At 43.1% G+C, this 17,710-nt stretch overlaps 1 protein-coding gene across 1 annotated transcript; it reads right to left on the reverse strand.

The window, feature by feature from the left end:
- Positions 1-5,099: 5,099 nt before the first annotated feature.
- LOC121544678 (galactocerebrosidase-like) lies at positions 5,100-15,654 on the reverse strand. Its single transcript, XM_041854736.2, has 17 exons — positions 15,452-15,654; positions 15,249-15,317; positions 15,055-15,118; positions 14,727-14,840; positions 13,988-14,127; positions 13,816-13,854; positions 13,438-13,565; positions 11,639-11,794; positions 9,561-9,685; positions 9,169-9,296; positions 8,680-8,769; positions 8,073-8,162; positions 7,691-7,835; positions 7,268-7,448; positions 6,726-6,889; positions 5,946-6,022; positions 5,100-5,676 (listed from the first exon to the last, which is right to left on the reverse strand). Exons 1-17 carry the CDS (start codon positions 15,590-15,592, stop codon positions 5,533-5,535), a joined length of 1,995 nt encoding a protein of 664 aa, XP_041710670.2. The 5' UTR covers positions 15,593-15,654; the 3' UTR covers positions 5,100-5,532.
- Positions 15,655-17,710: the final 2,056 nt, after the last annotated feature.

Genomic DNA, 17,710 nt, shown 5'->3' on the forward strand with positions numbered 1-17,710 from the left:
GGACTACAGGAAAAAAATGAGGACTGAGCACGCCCTCATTCTCATCGACGGGGCTGCAGTGGAACAGGTTGAGAGCTTCAAGTTCCTTGGTGTCCACATCACCAACAAACTATCATGGTCCAAACACACCAAGACAGTCGTGAAGAGGGCATGACAAAGCCTATTCCCCCTCAGGAGACTGAAAAGATTTGGCATAGGTCCTCAGATCCTCAAAAAATTATACAGCTGCACCATCGAGAGCATCCTGACTGGTTGCATCACCGCCTGGTATGGCAACTGCTTGGCCTCCGACCACAAGGCACTACAGAGGGTAGTGCGTACGGCCCAGTACATCACTGGGGCCAAGCTTCCTGCCATCCAGGACCTCTATACCAGGCGGTGTCAGAGGAAGGCCCTCAAAATTGTCAAAGACTCCAGCCACCCTAGTCGTAGGCTGTTCTCTCTGCTACCGCACGGCAAGCGGTACCGGAATGCCAAGTCTAGGTCCAAAAAACTTCTCAACAGCTTCTACCCCCAAGCCATAAGACTCCGGAACAGCTAATCATGGCTACCCGGACTATTTGCACTGCCCCCACACCCCACCCCCCACCCCATCTTTTTACGCTGCTGTTACTCTGTTAATTATTTATGCATAGTCACTTTAACTCTACCCACATGTACATATTATTTCAACTACCTCAACTAGCCGGTACCCCGCACATTGACTCTGCACCGGTACCCCCCTGTATATATAGCCTCCCTAATGTTATTTTATTTTACTTCTGCTCTTTTTTTCTCAACACTTTTTTGTTGTTGTGAACAGGCCTTGGCTCGGTTGGCTGAAGTTCTTGTTGATGTTGGCCTTCCTGTGACACCGGGTGCTGTAGATGTCCTGGAGGGCAGGCAGTGTGCTCCCGGTGGTGCGCACCAACCTCTGGAGAGACCTGCAGTTGCGGACGGGACGGTGCAGTTGCCGTACCAGGCGGTTATACAGCCCGACAGGATGCTCTCAATGGTGCATCTGTAGAAGTTCGTGAGGATCTTTTTCTTCAGCCTCCTGAGGTTGAAGAGGCGCTGTTGTGCTTTCTTCACCACACTGTCTGTGTGAAGGGACCATTTCAGGTCCTCAGTGATGTGTACACTGAGGAACTTGAAGCTTTTGACCCTCTCCACCGAAGCCCCGTCGATGTGGATAGGGGCGTGCTCTCTCTGCTATCTCCTGAAGTCCACGATAAGCTCCTTCATTTTTTTGATATTGAGGGAGAGGTTATTTTCCTGGCACCACTCCGCCAGGGCTTTCACCTCCTCCCTGTAGGCTGTTTCATCGTTGTTGGTAATCAGGCCTACCACTGTTGTGTCGTCAGCAAACTTGATGATTGAGTTGGAGACGTGCGTGGCCACGCAGTCGTGTGAACAGGGAGTACAGGTGGGGGCTGAGCATGCACACCTGTGGGGCCCCAGTGTTGAGGATCGGCGGAGATGTTGTTGCCTACCTTCATCACTTGGGGTCGGCTCTTCAGGAATTCCAGGACCCAGTTGCACAGGGAGGGGTTCAGACCCAGGGCCCTGAGCTTAGTGATGAGTTTGGAGGGCACATTAGGGTTCGAAGGCTGATCTCTTGTCGATGTGGGATAGGGCAGTGTGCAGTGCAATGGTGATTGCGTCGTCCTTGGAGCGATATATAAATTGTTGGTGCAAAGGTGTCGGGTAAGGTGGAGGTGATATGGTCCTTAACTAGCCTCTCAAAGCACTTCACGATGACAGAAGTGAGTGCTATGGGGCGATAGTCATTTAGTTGAGTTACCTTTACTTTCTTGGGTACAGGAACAATGGTGCACAACAATGGTGGACAACAGACTGGGATATAGCGAGACTGAATATGCCTGTAAACTCTCCAGCCAGCTGGTCTGCACATGCTCTGAGGACATGGCTTGGGATGTTATTGCACTTAAATGAGACTGTCTTTTCAGTTGTCCCCATAAAGCAAAACAAAACAATATTGACTGTAAGCTTGAAGCTGTCCCCCAGAAATATAATGTTGATAAATTAGACATTAATATACAGGTAGGTGACATGTCTCTCACAGACTCTGACTGCCTAACTCCCCCTTTAATCAATGAAAGCATTTTCCAGGCCTCCTGAGAGCGACTGGAGCAGACAAGAAATATTGGCAGAAAAGAAAAATGTGTCATCCTCACGAATCGAGGGGCACATAATGATATTCACAAGGAGACCACCCACAGAGATGCAAGGCAAACTGTTCCTAAGCAACAAAACACATTTTCTTTCTGAACACCGATGAAGCTGAGGTTTACTGGGGGAAATTTCCCCACCGAATTAAGGCCTCGGCTCATGGTGTGTGTGTCCTCTCTGTGTGTGTGTGAAAGAGACATCCCTCCATGGCTTAAGAGGCTTTGAGAAACAGTGACCAGCATCACTCTCAGTGGATCCCATCCACCTACAGCTCAGCATATTGAACGGACCCTGTGACACAGTGCGCTATACCTGCTTACACTGGGTAATGTGCTGTAATGTGCTGCATTGCTTTATGGTAAAGATGAATTAATCTATTTATGTTTAAACATGTACAGTACACAGATATGATATACAATGTCTGCTGTATGTATCTCTGTATAATTGTTATACTGGTAAGACTGAAAAACTCCAATCAGCCCATAGCTGAGGCAAGGCTTCCATCTAGTGGTCTAATACTGACATTCAAAATAAGTAGAGACTGACCCCTGTTGGATGATGTCATGAGGGATGCATCTCCAGTCTTCTGTGGCTTCCTCTCATTTCTTCATCTCCTCTTTCAACTGCACCGATCAGAATAAATGCAAAACAATGTGCTATGTGATGGATGTCAACTGCTATTTTCACGTGTGATGGTTTGTCATTACTGTCAGTCCAGTGGGAGGGAAGAGCAGAGGAAGCCACGTTAACAGGAGGGAACTGTAAGTATCAAGAATCTGTCTTGCTTTTCAACTCAAACTATTTGAACACCAAATACAAGTACATCAATCTGGGGGTTTTTTAGGGTAAAAAAGGGATTAAGTCCAAGTAAAATGTGTGTTTATACCTCAGACCTGTAGTACATATCAGAAAGGAAAATATTAAAACACAATTTGAAATTGTTTTGTTGTGGCTCACACTGATTAAGCATGTACAATTAAATAATGTGGTGTTTCACTGCAAGCAACTATGTACGCTTAGAGCTGCGAGTGGAAACATGAGAGTGACGCAATGAGCTGCCATTTTTTTTATGTATCCTTTGAAATCACAAGACAAATCAAAGTCATTATGATCCTACTGGGACTACTTTTTAGTTACCAAGCACACCCAAGTTCATTACGCACGTTAACATGTTAAGTAACTGTTGGCCTCAGTCAGGCTTTCATCCCGTTCTCAGGGCTTTTAAGTAATGGTCTGCAGAAAAACAACACAAAGAAAGCTGTGTGTTAACAAAACAGGGCAGGGAACGACACATTTACTAATCAACCTAATCAAAGTCTAAGCGAAATGGGGGGCCACTTAAAATGTTATGGCTGAAATACTGTCTGCACCCAAACTGTTCAGTTCAAACTTTTCAAGTGTTTAAATATGACTTTTGAAGTAAACTCACTGTTAGTAGGACATCATGGCTTAATTGCATCAACTGTTACAATTGTGTTGTTTCCCTTTAATCACATTATAAAAAAGCTACAACATAACTTTATATAAGAACTTCCCCCTAAATATAATCAAAGGGAGAAAAGGCTTTCACTAAATCACTTTTAAATATGATGCGAGTACAATTCTGAATCGCAGAGGGTACTGATCTGATGTTAAATCCTGATGACAAGTCCCACTTCACTCCACTTGGGTGATGATCTTGAAGAGATATTCTACCTGAAATACAAAACACATAATTAATATATCAGATCGGAGGTGAAAACCTCGTAACCAATTTAGATTTTTCTTAAACGTATTGAAATACAGCAGTTTTTTCAATTTCCTGAAAAGTTTCCTTTTTGGAGATTCGTTTTCATCCGACAGCAACGATATGGGGTGTATTAAGTCATGCTATGAGCGTCACTTGGATTTTTAGGATGTATTGGTAACTTTGGAAATGTTTTGTATGAGGATTTGTTCAGCTTCATTTGGATGTCCATTGTCCTCTGGCTCAAAACTCTCCACCAGGGACTCCCCAACTACACAGGTAGACAAGAACTGCACACAGATGGGGGACCTTTTAGGCCGGCATGGCTCTGGTCAACCCAGTCTTACCCAATGGTGTATATAAACTCTGGATTGCTGATGCTATGCATTGGCCATTGAGAGGCTTTGAAGTCACCGGTCGGTCATATTGGCAGTCCCCAGAAGGAGCAGTCCTCCATAGGAATGAATGGAATTTTACAGTATTTCAATTAAATGTTTCAAGGACCAAATTACATGTTAAGTATTTTAGTTGTTGTAGTGGGGACAGTAACATTAGCCATCTCAACATTTTTTACTTTAATGAAAATGTTTTATTTAATGTTTTATGTTTAGCTCACATATAATTTAAAAGTATGCATTAAGTAGTCTGTAATATAATAAATGTGGCAAAAACAAATATAGACATGAATAAATACATTTCTATAGCTTGCAAAATATTTTTTTAAATGGTGGGGGAGTGCCAAGATGGTGGCAGGGTGTCTTCAACACAGCGCCTCCATCAGTCATCTAGTGTATATGTTAATTATTGGTCTTACCCTTTGTAGCTAGCTATTATTATCCTTAACTACCTAGCTAGGTGTATTAAACAGCCACAGCCTATTTGTCCTTGTTTTGCTCACTGGCAACGAATAAAACAAGGTTTCTCTGTTTTGCTCGGAGGCGTAGTTAATTATTATTTATTTGATATGTAGTTGTTTATCAAAATCGAAAATAAAAAGCTTTGCAAGACATTTCAAGGCATATGAGTCCAGGCTGTTTATAAAAACCACACTTGGTGTGATGAATAATCTTAACTTCTTCCTCAGCCATCCTGTGCTTAGCTGTTGTCTGGTCGTCTCTCCCGTTACTTAGCAACAAGTGGTATCCTTTCACCACGTTTTTGCGCAGGTGCAAACTTGTTGAAAAAAAGATGCTAGAGGTAGTTTTAAAATAGGCCTTCTCTTTATTGTAAACATTTGTAAAACATAAATGTACTATTACTTTCAGTATTTAGTCACTAGGCAACGATTATTTTCTCAGTGTATAGAAAAGGCTTCATAGAAAAGTAATATTTTATCACAGTAATTCTCAGATCCAAACGGTTGATTTCCCCATATTTGTTGGCAAATACAAAGTATTTCTCAATCTTTAAAGCTAGCAAGGCTTACACACACAAAATTTGTGGCAAACGTTGTTAATCGAATATCTGTGCATTCAAATGAGCTATTCCCTTTTAAAAACATTTGTGGAAATAAAAAAGCTAGCCTTTTCTCATTTGACACACAATCACATTGAAGGGCTCATAGAGGCATAATGGTGTCAATCAATTAATTCATGACCAAGACATATTCACCACCAACACACACAGACAAATGATCATTTTGCCTCCACAGCAAAGTTGTCAAACTGTGCCAGTTCAAATGAGTGTGTTCCTATGGCAGCCCAGCCATTCTTTGGTCCCAATACCACAGCATTCTTCCATAGTGGATATCCATTCAGCATTCCTGTGGCACATTCCCCCTGAAAAGAGACAGGTTTCTATTAGTTAATGTGTCCATATAACACAGATACATATACTGTATAAGGCTATGGCAGGGAGAGGAAAGTAACCCCCAAATACTTCAATTTGATAAGTTGTCTGGTAGAGACAAACACTATTTTCCTCCCCCAAGGTCTTGAAGTCATTTATATGAAATGAAGAGCTGACAGAGATGCATTTTGATGATAATTATCAGGTTTCCCTGGAACTAGTTTTTCTACTGTTTCAGAGATTGAAGTTGTGAACATACCTCGACTGTGAGGGATAGCGTGTGCCAGCCGTATGCTCTCGTTCCAGAATGACCCTCCGCAAGCACAGTCTTTCCAACTGTGAAACAAATAAGACTTGGTAAACAACAGACATTAATATATCAATGGCTTGTGCACTACACAACAATACATAGTTTACTGATAAGCAGGCATGTTTAAAACTCAGGTATCACTTCAAATAATTAAAGGGGCAATCTGCTGTTCAAACACTAACAAAGTGGGCACATTTATGGGTGGCAGAACGTACGGCGGCAGAATGTACAGGGTGGCAGAACGTACAGTTTACAGTTACAGTTTAGTCATTTAGCAGACGCTCTTATCCAGAGCGACTTCCAATTAGTGAGTGCATACATTTTTCATACTGGCCCCCGTGGGAATCGAACCCACAACCCTTGCGTTGCAAGCGCCATGCTCTACCAACTGAGCTACAGGAGGGCCAGAACGTACAGGGTGGCAGAACGTGCAGAACGTACGGCGGCAGAACGTACAGGGCGGCAGAACGTACAGGGCGGCAGAACGTACAGGGCGGCATAAATGTTTTGGGTGTACGCGCATGCACACACAGGAGGTCCCGTACCAGGAAGACATTAAATCTACTTTCACCCTGTATAACAGTGTCTGCTAAATGACTAAAATGTAAATGTAAAATCTCTTTCAATGGATAATCGCCATTGAGATAGCTTTTTAGTCCTAGACTAGGCTTAATCTGTGTCTGGAAAACTGGCCATCTATATGCATATTCTTTTGAGTCAAATACAGACCAAGGTCATTAGTGACTTTGTAGGAGCCATCTGCGAACACCCAGAAGAAGACTCCCTTGGCGCTGCGGACAGACCCGCCTCCTTTGTCCACTCTGGCTGCGATGAACACTCCTCCAGTCTTCACTGTCTCCATGAAGACATCACAGCTCACTGTCAGGTTCTGCCTGGAAAACATACAGTATACATTACAAATCTACACCGTAAAATGCCCTCTTTCCTGCCCTGTTTTCCTTTCCAGGGATTACACAACACCAGTTTCATAAGACATTTGTAGCACATCAAGGCAGATAAATATATGAAAAGCCCTTCCTAAATAACGTTATTATCATGACTTGAGCAGGAGTCTAAGACGTATTGCTTATTGTTGAAACAAAAGCCTTTGCACACTATACCCACCGCTCCAGGGTGAAGTTTCCCCTTGGTACAGATCTAGGACCAGCTTCCCCTGCCCCAATCATAACCTTAACCATTAGTGGGGGGAAATGCAAAACATTTATGGGTAACTTCACCCTATACACCCCACCCCCGCTCGGACTCCTCACCATTTATAGTCTCCGATGACGCTGATGGTCTGGTCGGCATCTGCTGCCCAGGTAACAGGCATCTGTGTGACCACCTGGCGCAGGGTGAAGACATGAGGACCAGGGTCCGTCAGGTTGATGTAATACTCAAACACCCCCGTCTGGTCAGCAAAGTCTGGGGCCTCAGAGAAGGAAGCGTTTGCTGCAGAGAAAGAAAGAAAGAAAGAGCGAGAGAAAGAAAGAAGGAGAGAGAGAGAATGAGAGGGAGAGGAGAGACAGAGAGAGAGACAGTAGAGAGAGAGACAGTAGAGAGAGTACAGCGTGTGAGCAAGCAAGAGAGAAAAGCATTAATTTAATAATTTAAACTTTGATATGAATTTTTTTGATCATTTGCAGGTTGTTTTTGGTAGATAACAAATATTTCTCCCTTTAAAATGCACTTACCAACATTAAAGTCATCCCTGTAGACTTTGGGGAATGGGCCAGAGGGGGGAGGATCAGGGTAAGTCCCTTTCTGCCCAGTGGTTATGGTAGTTAAAGTGTAAACCTCATCAACATCCAGGCTCAAGGTGAACGAACCATCAGAAATCTAGCAAGGAAAGTGGAAGGGAGCCAGCATGAAACTCATGGCAATGTGGTAAAAAAACTGCCCACACCAAACCAACATATCCAACGTAACCACTCATAAAAGTTAGTGAGGAGATGTGAAAGGTCTCAGGAGGAGTAATATCATGCTGTGCAAGACTCAAAACAAGATCCAAAAACAGTGTCATCCTGTCAGATGTCATCTTTCCAAACACTTTCAGAAGCTTGTATCACAGTTTACCTTTAAGGGGCTCAGTTTCTTGAAGAACAACGGCTTTTTAGTCTTGAAGTCAAACCTCGACTGCCATACCTGTAGTTCCCTGATCGAGGCCTAGGACAGAGACACGCTTACTAACGAGACATGCCACCAGAGGTCTCTTCACAGTCCCCAAGTCCAGAACAGACTACGGGAAACGCACAGTACTACATAGAGCCATGACTACATGGAACTCTATTCCACATCATGTAACTCAGTCAAGCAGTAAAATCAGATTTAAAAAAACAGATAAAACTATACTTTATGGAACAGCGCAGACTGTGAAGAGCATTCGCAAACACATGCTAACACACTCACTCTACACACACATTTTAATATTGTTATTTAGCTGTAAATGTATTGTTATTCTGCTGATTTTGTATTGTAAATAGGTTATGGTAGAGTAGTGTGTAATAAGGTGTTGTGTTATGTATTGGTTTATTGTATGTAAATTGTGGTTGGACCCCAGGAAGAGTAGCTGCTGCCTTGGCAGCCGCTAATGGAGATCCGTAACAAATACAAATACAAAGACAAAGTAGCCTCTCAATCATTAACAGGCATGCGATCACCTGAGAATTGTAACAATACTCACAAAAGATCCCTTGAGTTGGAATGTTACATTCTGGGGTGTGACATTGAAGGGCAGGAGAGGAGGTCTTATGCACACAGAATGATCATGAGTCTGAAAGATAGAAAAATAACATTTATCAAAATTCACAGTCCCGTTGTGTCACAGACAATTTAATCTACAAACTATGGTCACAACACGGTCCTTGCATCAACAGACAGCTAAGTGGAAGTGAGCTGACTTCCTTTTTCTAGCTAAAGCTTAGATCGTAGGCTCCTGAGAAAGCACAGCTTAGTATGAAAGAGAGAACCTCATGAGGAAATTGTTGACTTTCTCCAAAACCAGCCTTAAAAGTTAAGCTTCAGAGATCTTAAAAGGGCTTTACTATAATGGATTATTCAAATTAGGAAATGGTTCAAAGCACAGTGTACAATCAACAAAATCATTAGATGGCATTACTCAGAATAAATATCCCGTTTAACAGACGTACTATACAGGAAGATAAATATAAACCATGGTTTCTATGACGACGGTGAGGTTTCCTTTGCTGTCGGTCAGTGCGACATAACTTCCCCCATGTGCCAGATGCCCAACGGTCTGCAGGTAGGTCCATCCAGGCTGGCTAAACTGGGTGGTGTGGGCTAGGAGACAATATTGTCACATGTAAATCAAAAAATCAAATGATTTTATGAAGTCTTTTTACATTAGCAGTTGTCACATACTACAATATGAAATGTGAGATGCTGATAGCTACTTTTGGGGAAGCTTCACGTAATAGTGATACTGTAAGAAGGTCATCAAATATCATTGTGCTAACCTGTACCTACTGTAATTTGTACCAATAACAAAACATAGGAAAAAACACAATTTGAGGGTGAACCATCCCTTTAAGTGCAGTGGGTTACCAGTTATCCAGATGGGTGATTCCACCACATAGTTCCCAGTCCAGGGCTCCTCTGCTGTCATCAAGCCGTCTCTCCCAAAGGGAAGGTCCTCATAGTAACTGGCTACCAGGTTCCAGGATATGGTGCTGAAACAGTAACAAACAGATATTTAAATTGTGGGAATGTTTGTTCAAATCGCCACATAAAAAAAAAAAAATTCAGCTGTTCAGAAATATGAGGCAGATACACCTTCCTAATATTGAGTTGCACCCCCTTTTGCCCTCAAAACAGCCTCAATTCGTCGGACCATGGACTCTACAAGGTGTCTAAAGCGTTCCACAGGGATGCTGGCCCATGTTGACTCCAATGCTTTCCAGAATTGTGTCAAGTTGGCTAGATGTCCTTTGGGTGGTGGACCATTCTTGATACAGATGGGAGTGAAAAACCCAACAGCGTTGCAGTTCTTGACACAAACCAGTACACCTGGCACCTACTACCATACCCCGTTCAAAGGCACTTCAATCTACAAAGGCACTTCAATCTTTTGCTTGCCCATTCACCCTCTGAATGGCGCACACACACAATCCATGTCTTAATTCTCTCAAGTCTTTAATCCTTGAACCTGTCTCCTCCCCTTCATCTACACTGATTGAAGTGGATTTAACAAGTGACATCAATAAGGGACCATAGGTTTCACCTGGATTCACCTGGTCAGTCTATGTCAGGGAAAGAGCAGGTGTTCCTAATGTTTTGTACACTCAGTTTAGGCTTACATCATCATGGTTCAGAAGAGGGTGAGTAAAGAGAGAAACATAAAGGGAGTGTAAGCAGTAACTACGTAGTGTGAGTAAAATAACACACGCAGAACGTGTAGCTACGTAGTGTGAGTAAAATAATACGTGCAGAACGTGTAGCTACGTAGCGTGAGTAAAATAACACACGCACAGAACGTGTAGCTACGTAGCGTGAGTAAAATAACACACGCGCAGAACGTGTAGCTACGTAGCGTGAGTAAAATAACACACGCGCAGAACGTGTAGCTACGTAGCGTGAGTAAAATAACACACGCGCAGAACGTGTAGCTACGTAGCGTGAGTAAAATAACACACGCGCAGAACGTGTAGCTACGTAGCGTGATAAAATAACACACGCGCAGAACGTGTAGCTACGTAGCGTGAGTAAAATAACACACACGCAGAACGTGTAGCTACGTAGCGTGAGTAAAATAACAAGCAGAGAACGTGTATTACATTTACATTTTAGTCATTTAGCAGACGCTCTTAACCAGAGCGACTTACAGGAGCAATTAGGGTCAAGTGCCTTGCTCAAGGGCACATTAACGTCATTTAGCAGACGCTCTTAGCCAGAGCGACTCACAAATTGGTACGTTCACCCTATAGCCAGTGGGATAACCACTTTACAATTTGGGGGGGTTAGAAGGATTACTTTATCCTATCCCAGGTATTCCTTAAAGAGGTGGGGTTTCAAATGTCTCCGGAAGGTGGTGAGTGACTCCGCTGTCCTGGCGTCGTGAGGGAGCTTGTTCCACCATTGGGGTGCCAGAGCAGCGAACAGTTTTGACTGGGCTGAGGGGGAGGGTGAGTGTAGCTACGTAGCGTGAGTAAAATAACATGCACAGAACGTGTAGCTACGTAGCGTGAGTAAAATAACATGCGCAGAACGTGTAGCTACGTAGCGTGAGTAAAATAACACATGCGCAGAACGTGTAGCTACGTAGCGTGAGTAAAATAACACATCTGGATCCTTAGCTTTGAGAAAGAGGTTTCCGGAGGGGCAGGGGCGAAAACTCAGCATTCGCAGCCATGGCCTTAATTGACCACTATTTTACTGGTAACTCTATTTAGTCTAATGACAACAGCTCTCTTTCAATCGCTGACTGTGACTACCAAATGAAAAAATACAAATTTCAGCGTCTCTGTGACAACTGACAATAAATGAATCTAAGCAGGGTCAACTTGTCCAACTGCTAAGTTCACTTGCCCATGGTCAACAGGGCAACCCTTAATGTCATAGAACGACTTTCTCACCATTGCCATACTAAGGCTGATTTTATGTAGTAGAAATAAATCAAAACATACGCAGTCATGAGTCCGTTGACATAGTTCTGGTTGAGGATGCGGGCCCAGCAGCCTCCTCCCACCTCGTCGTTAAAAGTGCTGTAGTCTTCAGACGACCACAACTTCTTCTGCGTCTTCAGGGCCTCCATCACTGTGGTGGTGCCTGGGTAGTGGGCCCTGGCAGTCCACATACATGGAATGGTATGAAGGTGATGAACACACACAGACACGTGCGCATACAAACACACACGTTCACACACACACACACACGTATACAGACACTACATACAAACACACACACGTATACAGACACTACATACAAACACACACGTTCACACACACACACACACACACACACACACACATGTATACAGACACTACATACAAACACACACGTTCACACACACACACACACACACACACACGTATACAGACACTACATACAAACACACACGTACACACGTCGTGGACACACACACACACACACATATACAGACACTACATACAAACACACACGTTCACACACACACACACGTATACAGACACTACATACAAACACACACGTTCACACACACACACACACACACGTATACAGACACTATATACAAACACACACGTTCACACACACACACACACACACGTATACAGACACTACATACAAACACACACGTTCACACACACACACACACACGTATACACGTCGTGGACACACACACACACACTTGAAAAATAAGCTAAATAAGAACTGTGAATGCAGAATGTAGGTCTGAGGAATAATTTCAGAATGGATGGAAGAAATGCATCCTGCAGTAAATGGAAGAGGTGGTCTGCGACAGCGACAGAGTGAGAGAGAGGTGAGTGAGAAGGGGATGAAGTATTGAAGAACCATTCAGGACCGTGGACTACATTATCGTATTCACCTTTTACTTTAACATATGCCAGTGCCATGCAATAGATGTATCTTCGATACTAGAGAGTACACATTCTCTATTAGTAGAGAATCAACTCCTGGTAAATGCAATGTCTTGGGACTGCCATGAATATATGCATTAAATAAGATTGTCCAGATATGCAGATGAATTATGAAGAATGTATTTGAATTGGTACTGGTGCACTGAAATGCACTTAAAACAAAGTTTGCATTTACCAGGACTTGACTGTAATTGTGTTAGGCATCTACCTCTCCTGACTGAAGTAAAAACAGCCACCAACCTTTAGCTTATAGGCTAATCTGAACACAACAGAGCAATCATAGTTATGAAACGGGATGGCATCACACAGACTTCCTTATTGCCTGCCAAGTGTTCTAGAAGGGTGGAGTGGAAAAACTAACTGGTGACAGAAGCAAACTAACCAGATCCTGGGAACTGAAAGACTGTTCAGTTCCTCATTCACCTTAACTGGCATCTGGGTTTAATAATGCAATGTTATTTAACACTTTACTTCTGGTGCAAATGCATCTGAGAGCATGTTTGTTTGGCATGGAGCAGTGCATTTCTAGACCTACAGAATACTATTGCCTACACCACATCTACAGAGAGAAATACCTGTGACATTAGTCACATACCATGCCATGGAGGAAACAGAGTGATTTGGAATGAGCTGGAATTGCAAGGGTTGTAGCTCAATTGGTAGTGCATGGCGCTTGTAACGCCAGGGTAGTGGGTTCGATCCCCGGGACCACCCATACGTAAAAATGTATGCACACATGACTGTAAGTCGCTTTGGAGAAAAGCGTCTGCTAAATGGCATATTATTATTATTATTTTGTGTCACTTCAGAGCAAGCTGTGGTCCATGACCATGTTCTCCCCTACTTACCCTAACACCTCAACAGCATCGTTGAGGTACGGGTCTACACCCATGGCATTGGACACTTCCCAGTTGCCGTCAGCTGCGATGATGCCCACATCGGCTAAGCCAACTTCATCCAATGTGTCTCGGAGCACCTTGGTCACAAATTATATGCTCTCAGACGCAAACAGCTGATCTTGATAGGATTTTGATGTTTTTATGAACAATTGTATACCTCTGCATCTCTCTCTGCCAATAGCATATAGACCTAATTGAACTAATGGCTGCAATAGTAAAACCAAATGTTAGTGGCTGTATGTTAGTGGCTGTTTTTTCTTCTAAGGCAGTTCACATTGTGTAATGGTAATGGCTGGTAAAATAGGAACAGAAAACAAAAATACCAACCTTGATGTACTTGCTGTCAAAGTTCTTTTCATTCCAAATCTATACAGTTAGAAAACATCAACAGCATATGTTTAAACAGGTGGGTAGATTGAGGGAATACATATTTAGATCATGTTTGTATCCAATTACAATATTCTCAGTACACAACTCACAAAACATTTTGAATACACACCCCAACATAATCAATATCCAGGTCATGGTACTGCTTGGCTCCTAAGATCCAGGACACCACGTAGGATGCAGTTATATTAGGAAAGTCGTATGGCCAGTTCTTCCCATGCCCAACCCAACCTGGGAAGGCCCACGGCAAACCTGCAGGTACAAGAGGTAACATGAACAGAGACCATTGCTAGAGAAAGACCACAGCTGACGCTTATCTAATGGCCTTTGCAAAATTTGACACCCTAGCTACATCAGTCTTACCTGTGAAATCATACCAGATATATATAGTGCTTGACTTGGGCAGGAGCTCACCAGAAAAGAGTACAGGCACCTCAAATGTTCTACTGCTTGAGTTCCTCCACCTCAACTAGCTCAAAAGTATTGCAGTGTTCCTGCTCCTAAATATAAACAGTACCGGCACCTATTTCAGTCCAAGTTAAGCACTGGATATGCGCTGAGGAGTATTTATGTTTGTAATAATGCCCTTTTGTGGGTAATAACTAATTGTTGGACCTGGCTCCCAAGTGGGCCCACCCATGACAGCGCACCTAGTCATACCATGGCTGCGCCCCTAATCATAGATTAGGGCCAAATGAATGTATTTCAACTGACTGATTTCCTTCTATGAACTGTAACTCAGTAAAATCTTTGAAATTGTTGCGTTTATATTTTTGTTCAGTATAGTATAGTGTGTTATCCTAATCATAGTATGGCAGAATTGAAAGGCTCTACTGGTCGTCCAGTCTCACCTATGAGAGTGATGTTGGGATTCCTCTTCTTGGCTTCTCTCATCAGCCACCACTCATACCCCCTGAAGTAGTTCTCATCGTTCTCATAGTGCATGTGTGAGGGTTCCGTTCCATCTAGGGGAAAAAACTGAATTGAAATGTACTCTTCAGCTTTTACTAGCCTACATGTTAGGTAAGGTAACAAATACATTTTCTGCCTGTCATATAATTGATAAACACAAAGTATACCTCCCTATGGGCCCTGACAAAAGTAGTGCACTATAAAGGGGAATAGGGTGCTATTTAGGAACCTAACAAAGGAAGTGCAGGAGGTATTTTCTATGTTTACCTGTGGTCTGGGCGTCACCTCCAATCTCTACTTTCAGGATGTGTAGAGAAGCCCCAAAGTTTGGCTGCAGACAGCAAATAAAAGTGACATACTGTTATGGATCTCACACCAAGATACGATTAATGAATGGCTACCCATGAAATTAGATAAGAGGTATTCAGACATGACATAAGAATGTTTACAGTTGTAGCTACCTTGAAGAGGTAGTCCATTATCTGGCTGCGGTAGGGTTCTGCATAATTGACAAGCAGGCGAGATGTTGCCTAAAACGAACAGGGTAACGTGTCAGAAAGTGACAACGATTAGATTGTAAATGTACTATCTTGTTTCATTGATCTTTCTCGTACAGACGAACCATGAAGAAGCCTAGTATTAGCAGCTAGCATTAGCTACTTACCCCTCCACCACTCAAACCTCCAATACCGTCAAACTCTCTCCCTAATCCGATTGTATCATCCAAAACGTAGCTCTCAGAAGTGCAGAGATCAAAACATAAACAAACACACAAGGCGATAGAAAAAGCTAATTTATAAATCATCCTCTGACCAATGTTTACAGAAAGTCTGGCTGACTGTACTGTTAGGGATGCAAACACACGAGTTTTCATAAAACCACGCCCATTTAGATCATGTGACAACTAGGTATATGATTTCGAATTTATTTTCTTACAATGAGACTAGGTACATGATGGGCTTTATTCCAATGAAATCTAACATCTCTGATGAACATTTTGTCCAAATAATGGTCCAAAAATGTGTGCACTCTTTTGCCTCCAGCCTTCATCAGCTGACACCAATTACATACACTAGGTCAAAATTGAAACGGAGATTTGATTGGTTCAGTGGTGGAAAAAGTACTTAAATGTCATACCTGAGTAAAAGTAAATATACCGTAAAGGGCAGGTAGCATAAACTTAACCACATGTAACATATAGATTTGCATTTGTATACGCATCAAAAGTCCCAATGCAAAGTTACACCTCACTCTTCTATTTTTCGAGTTATTAAATAAACTCGTGCAGAATTCAGAAGAATGCTGAAGTCATGTTGGAAAATGTGATGTAATATGGAGGACCCGGCAAGGCAGCCTATTCCCTATACTGTAAACTCCAACAGAAACAACTTCAAATGTATAGCTTCAAATTAAACCAAATCATTTGCACTCATGACTACACTCATCAATAACATTTTCAGCCAACTTACAAGCAAATACTTTATGAATGTATTGTTACAAATCAACTTGCAAGGTTGCTGGCCAACTAGCCTGCTAACGTTAGCCCTACTAGTCTGCTAACTTTAGCCTTACCAGCCTGCTAATTTTATGGTAGCACTACATGAGTAAGCCAGTTTCTATCAACACCTAGCTTACAGCTACATTAAAGAAAACCCAAGTTTTGGAAATACATAACGCCATCTAACCAGTTATCAAATAATGTTAGCCATATGCAGTTATCTTAGCCAGCAAGCTAGCCAGCCAGCAAACGTTAGCTATTTTCCAAACTAGCTATTAGCCTAGCCAGCCTAGCCAACCACCACGGTTATGGTAGGCAAGCTACAGTCCAACTACTGGGGACCAGCCAGAACACAACTAACACAACACAACTGAAACATAACCCCAGAGCAAAGCAAAGAGAGAGAGCAGGGACTTACAGTTGATGGCTGAGGCCCATCTAATGATAAAACCTCTAAAAGCGTGCAGGCTGAGTTAGCTACCAAAGCCAGGAGAAGGCAGGCGCTTCACCGGCGATGGAGAGTCAGGGAAATCCCAATTAAATAGATTCCAGATGTCTTTCAGCTAGCCGAGAAGGGTGCAATTGCGGCCCGCAATTCGGGATGTTCCTGCATGTGGGTATTTATGCAGCTGCAAGAACCCCTCTTTATACTTCTATTGGTAAATGTTTAAGTTAGGACAGGCGTGGACAGGCGTGGACAGGCGTGGACAGGCGTGGACAGGCGTGAGGCGGGGGCGCTCCAGTACATTAGGTGGCATTAATGCACAATAACGTTGGATGCCAGATGTCGATAAACCCCACAGAAGAAGGGGCGGGCCTGTCGGGCACTGTTTTCTCGCAGTTCTGTTAACGATGGCGAGGGCAGGTGTTTGGCAGTAGGAGCGTTCATGCAGGAATCAATGGGATGCTCGGGGGGGGGTATATGAAGGAACCAATGGGATGCTCGAGGGGGGGGGGAGTGTATATGAAGGAACCAATGGGATGCTCGAGGGGGGGTGTTGCCCACATGCAGGAACGCCCCGAATTGCAAGCTGCAGTTGCACACTATTGCCAGAGCCTGCCGTGCTAACAGGTTCCCACTAGATAACACAGCCACAAAGTCTGTGACGAGCATGCAGCATGGCCGCACGTGCCCCATCTGCTTTTTGTTTATATCACACTTCCTGTGATTGGTGGATTGTAGCTCACCACCTCCAACATTTGGTCTGGAATGTAATTACATGCTAGCATGGCTAGTGGCTAACGTTAGCCAACTTGAGTTAGCTACCGAGCTAGCATACGAACTCGGTAGCACAGAGTAGATCCTCCATATGGCCATACACAAATAGACAGATCATTTTTTACGTCAAACTATCACTTAAATAGCAGCCAGCCGTTGTCACTGTTGATATCTACAAATTCTCATCTAACCAACCATTTATAGGT

The sequence above is a fragment of the Coregonus clupeaformis genome, unplaced genomic scaffold, assembly GCF_020615455.1.
Source record: "Coregonus clupeaformis isolate EN_2021a unplaced genomic scaffold, ASM2061545v1 scaf0681, whole genome shotgun sequence".
NCBI lineage: Eukaryota > Metazoa > Chordata > Actinopteri > Salmoniformes > Salmonidae > Coregonus > Coregonus clupeaformis.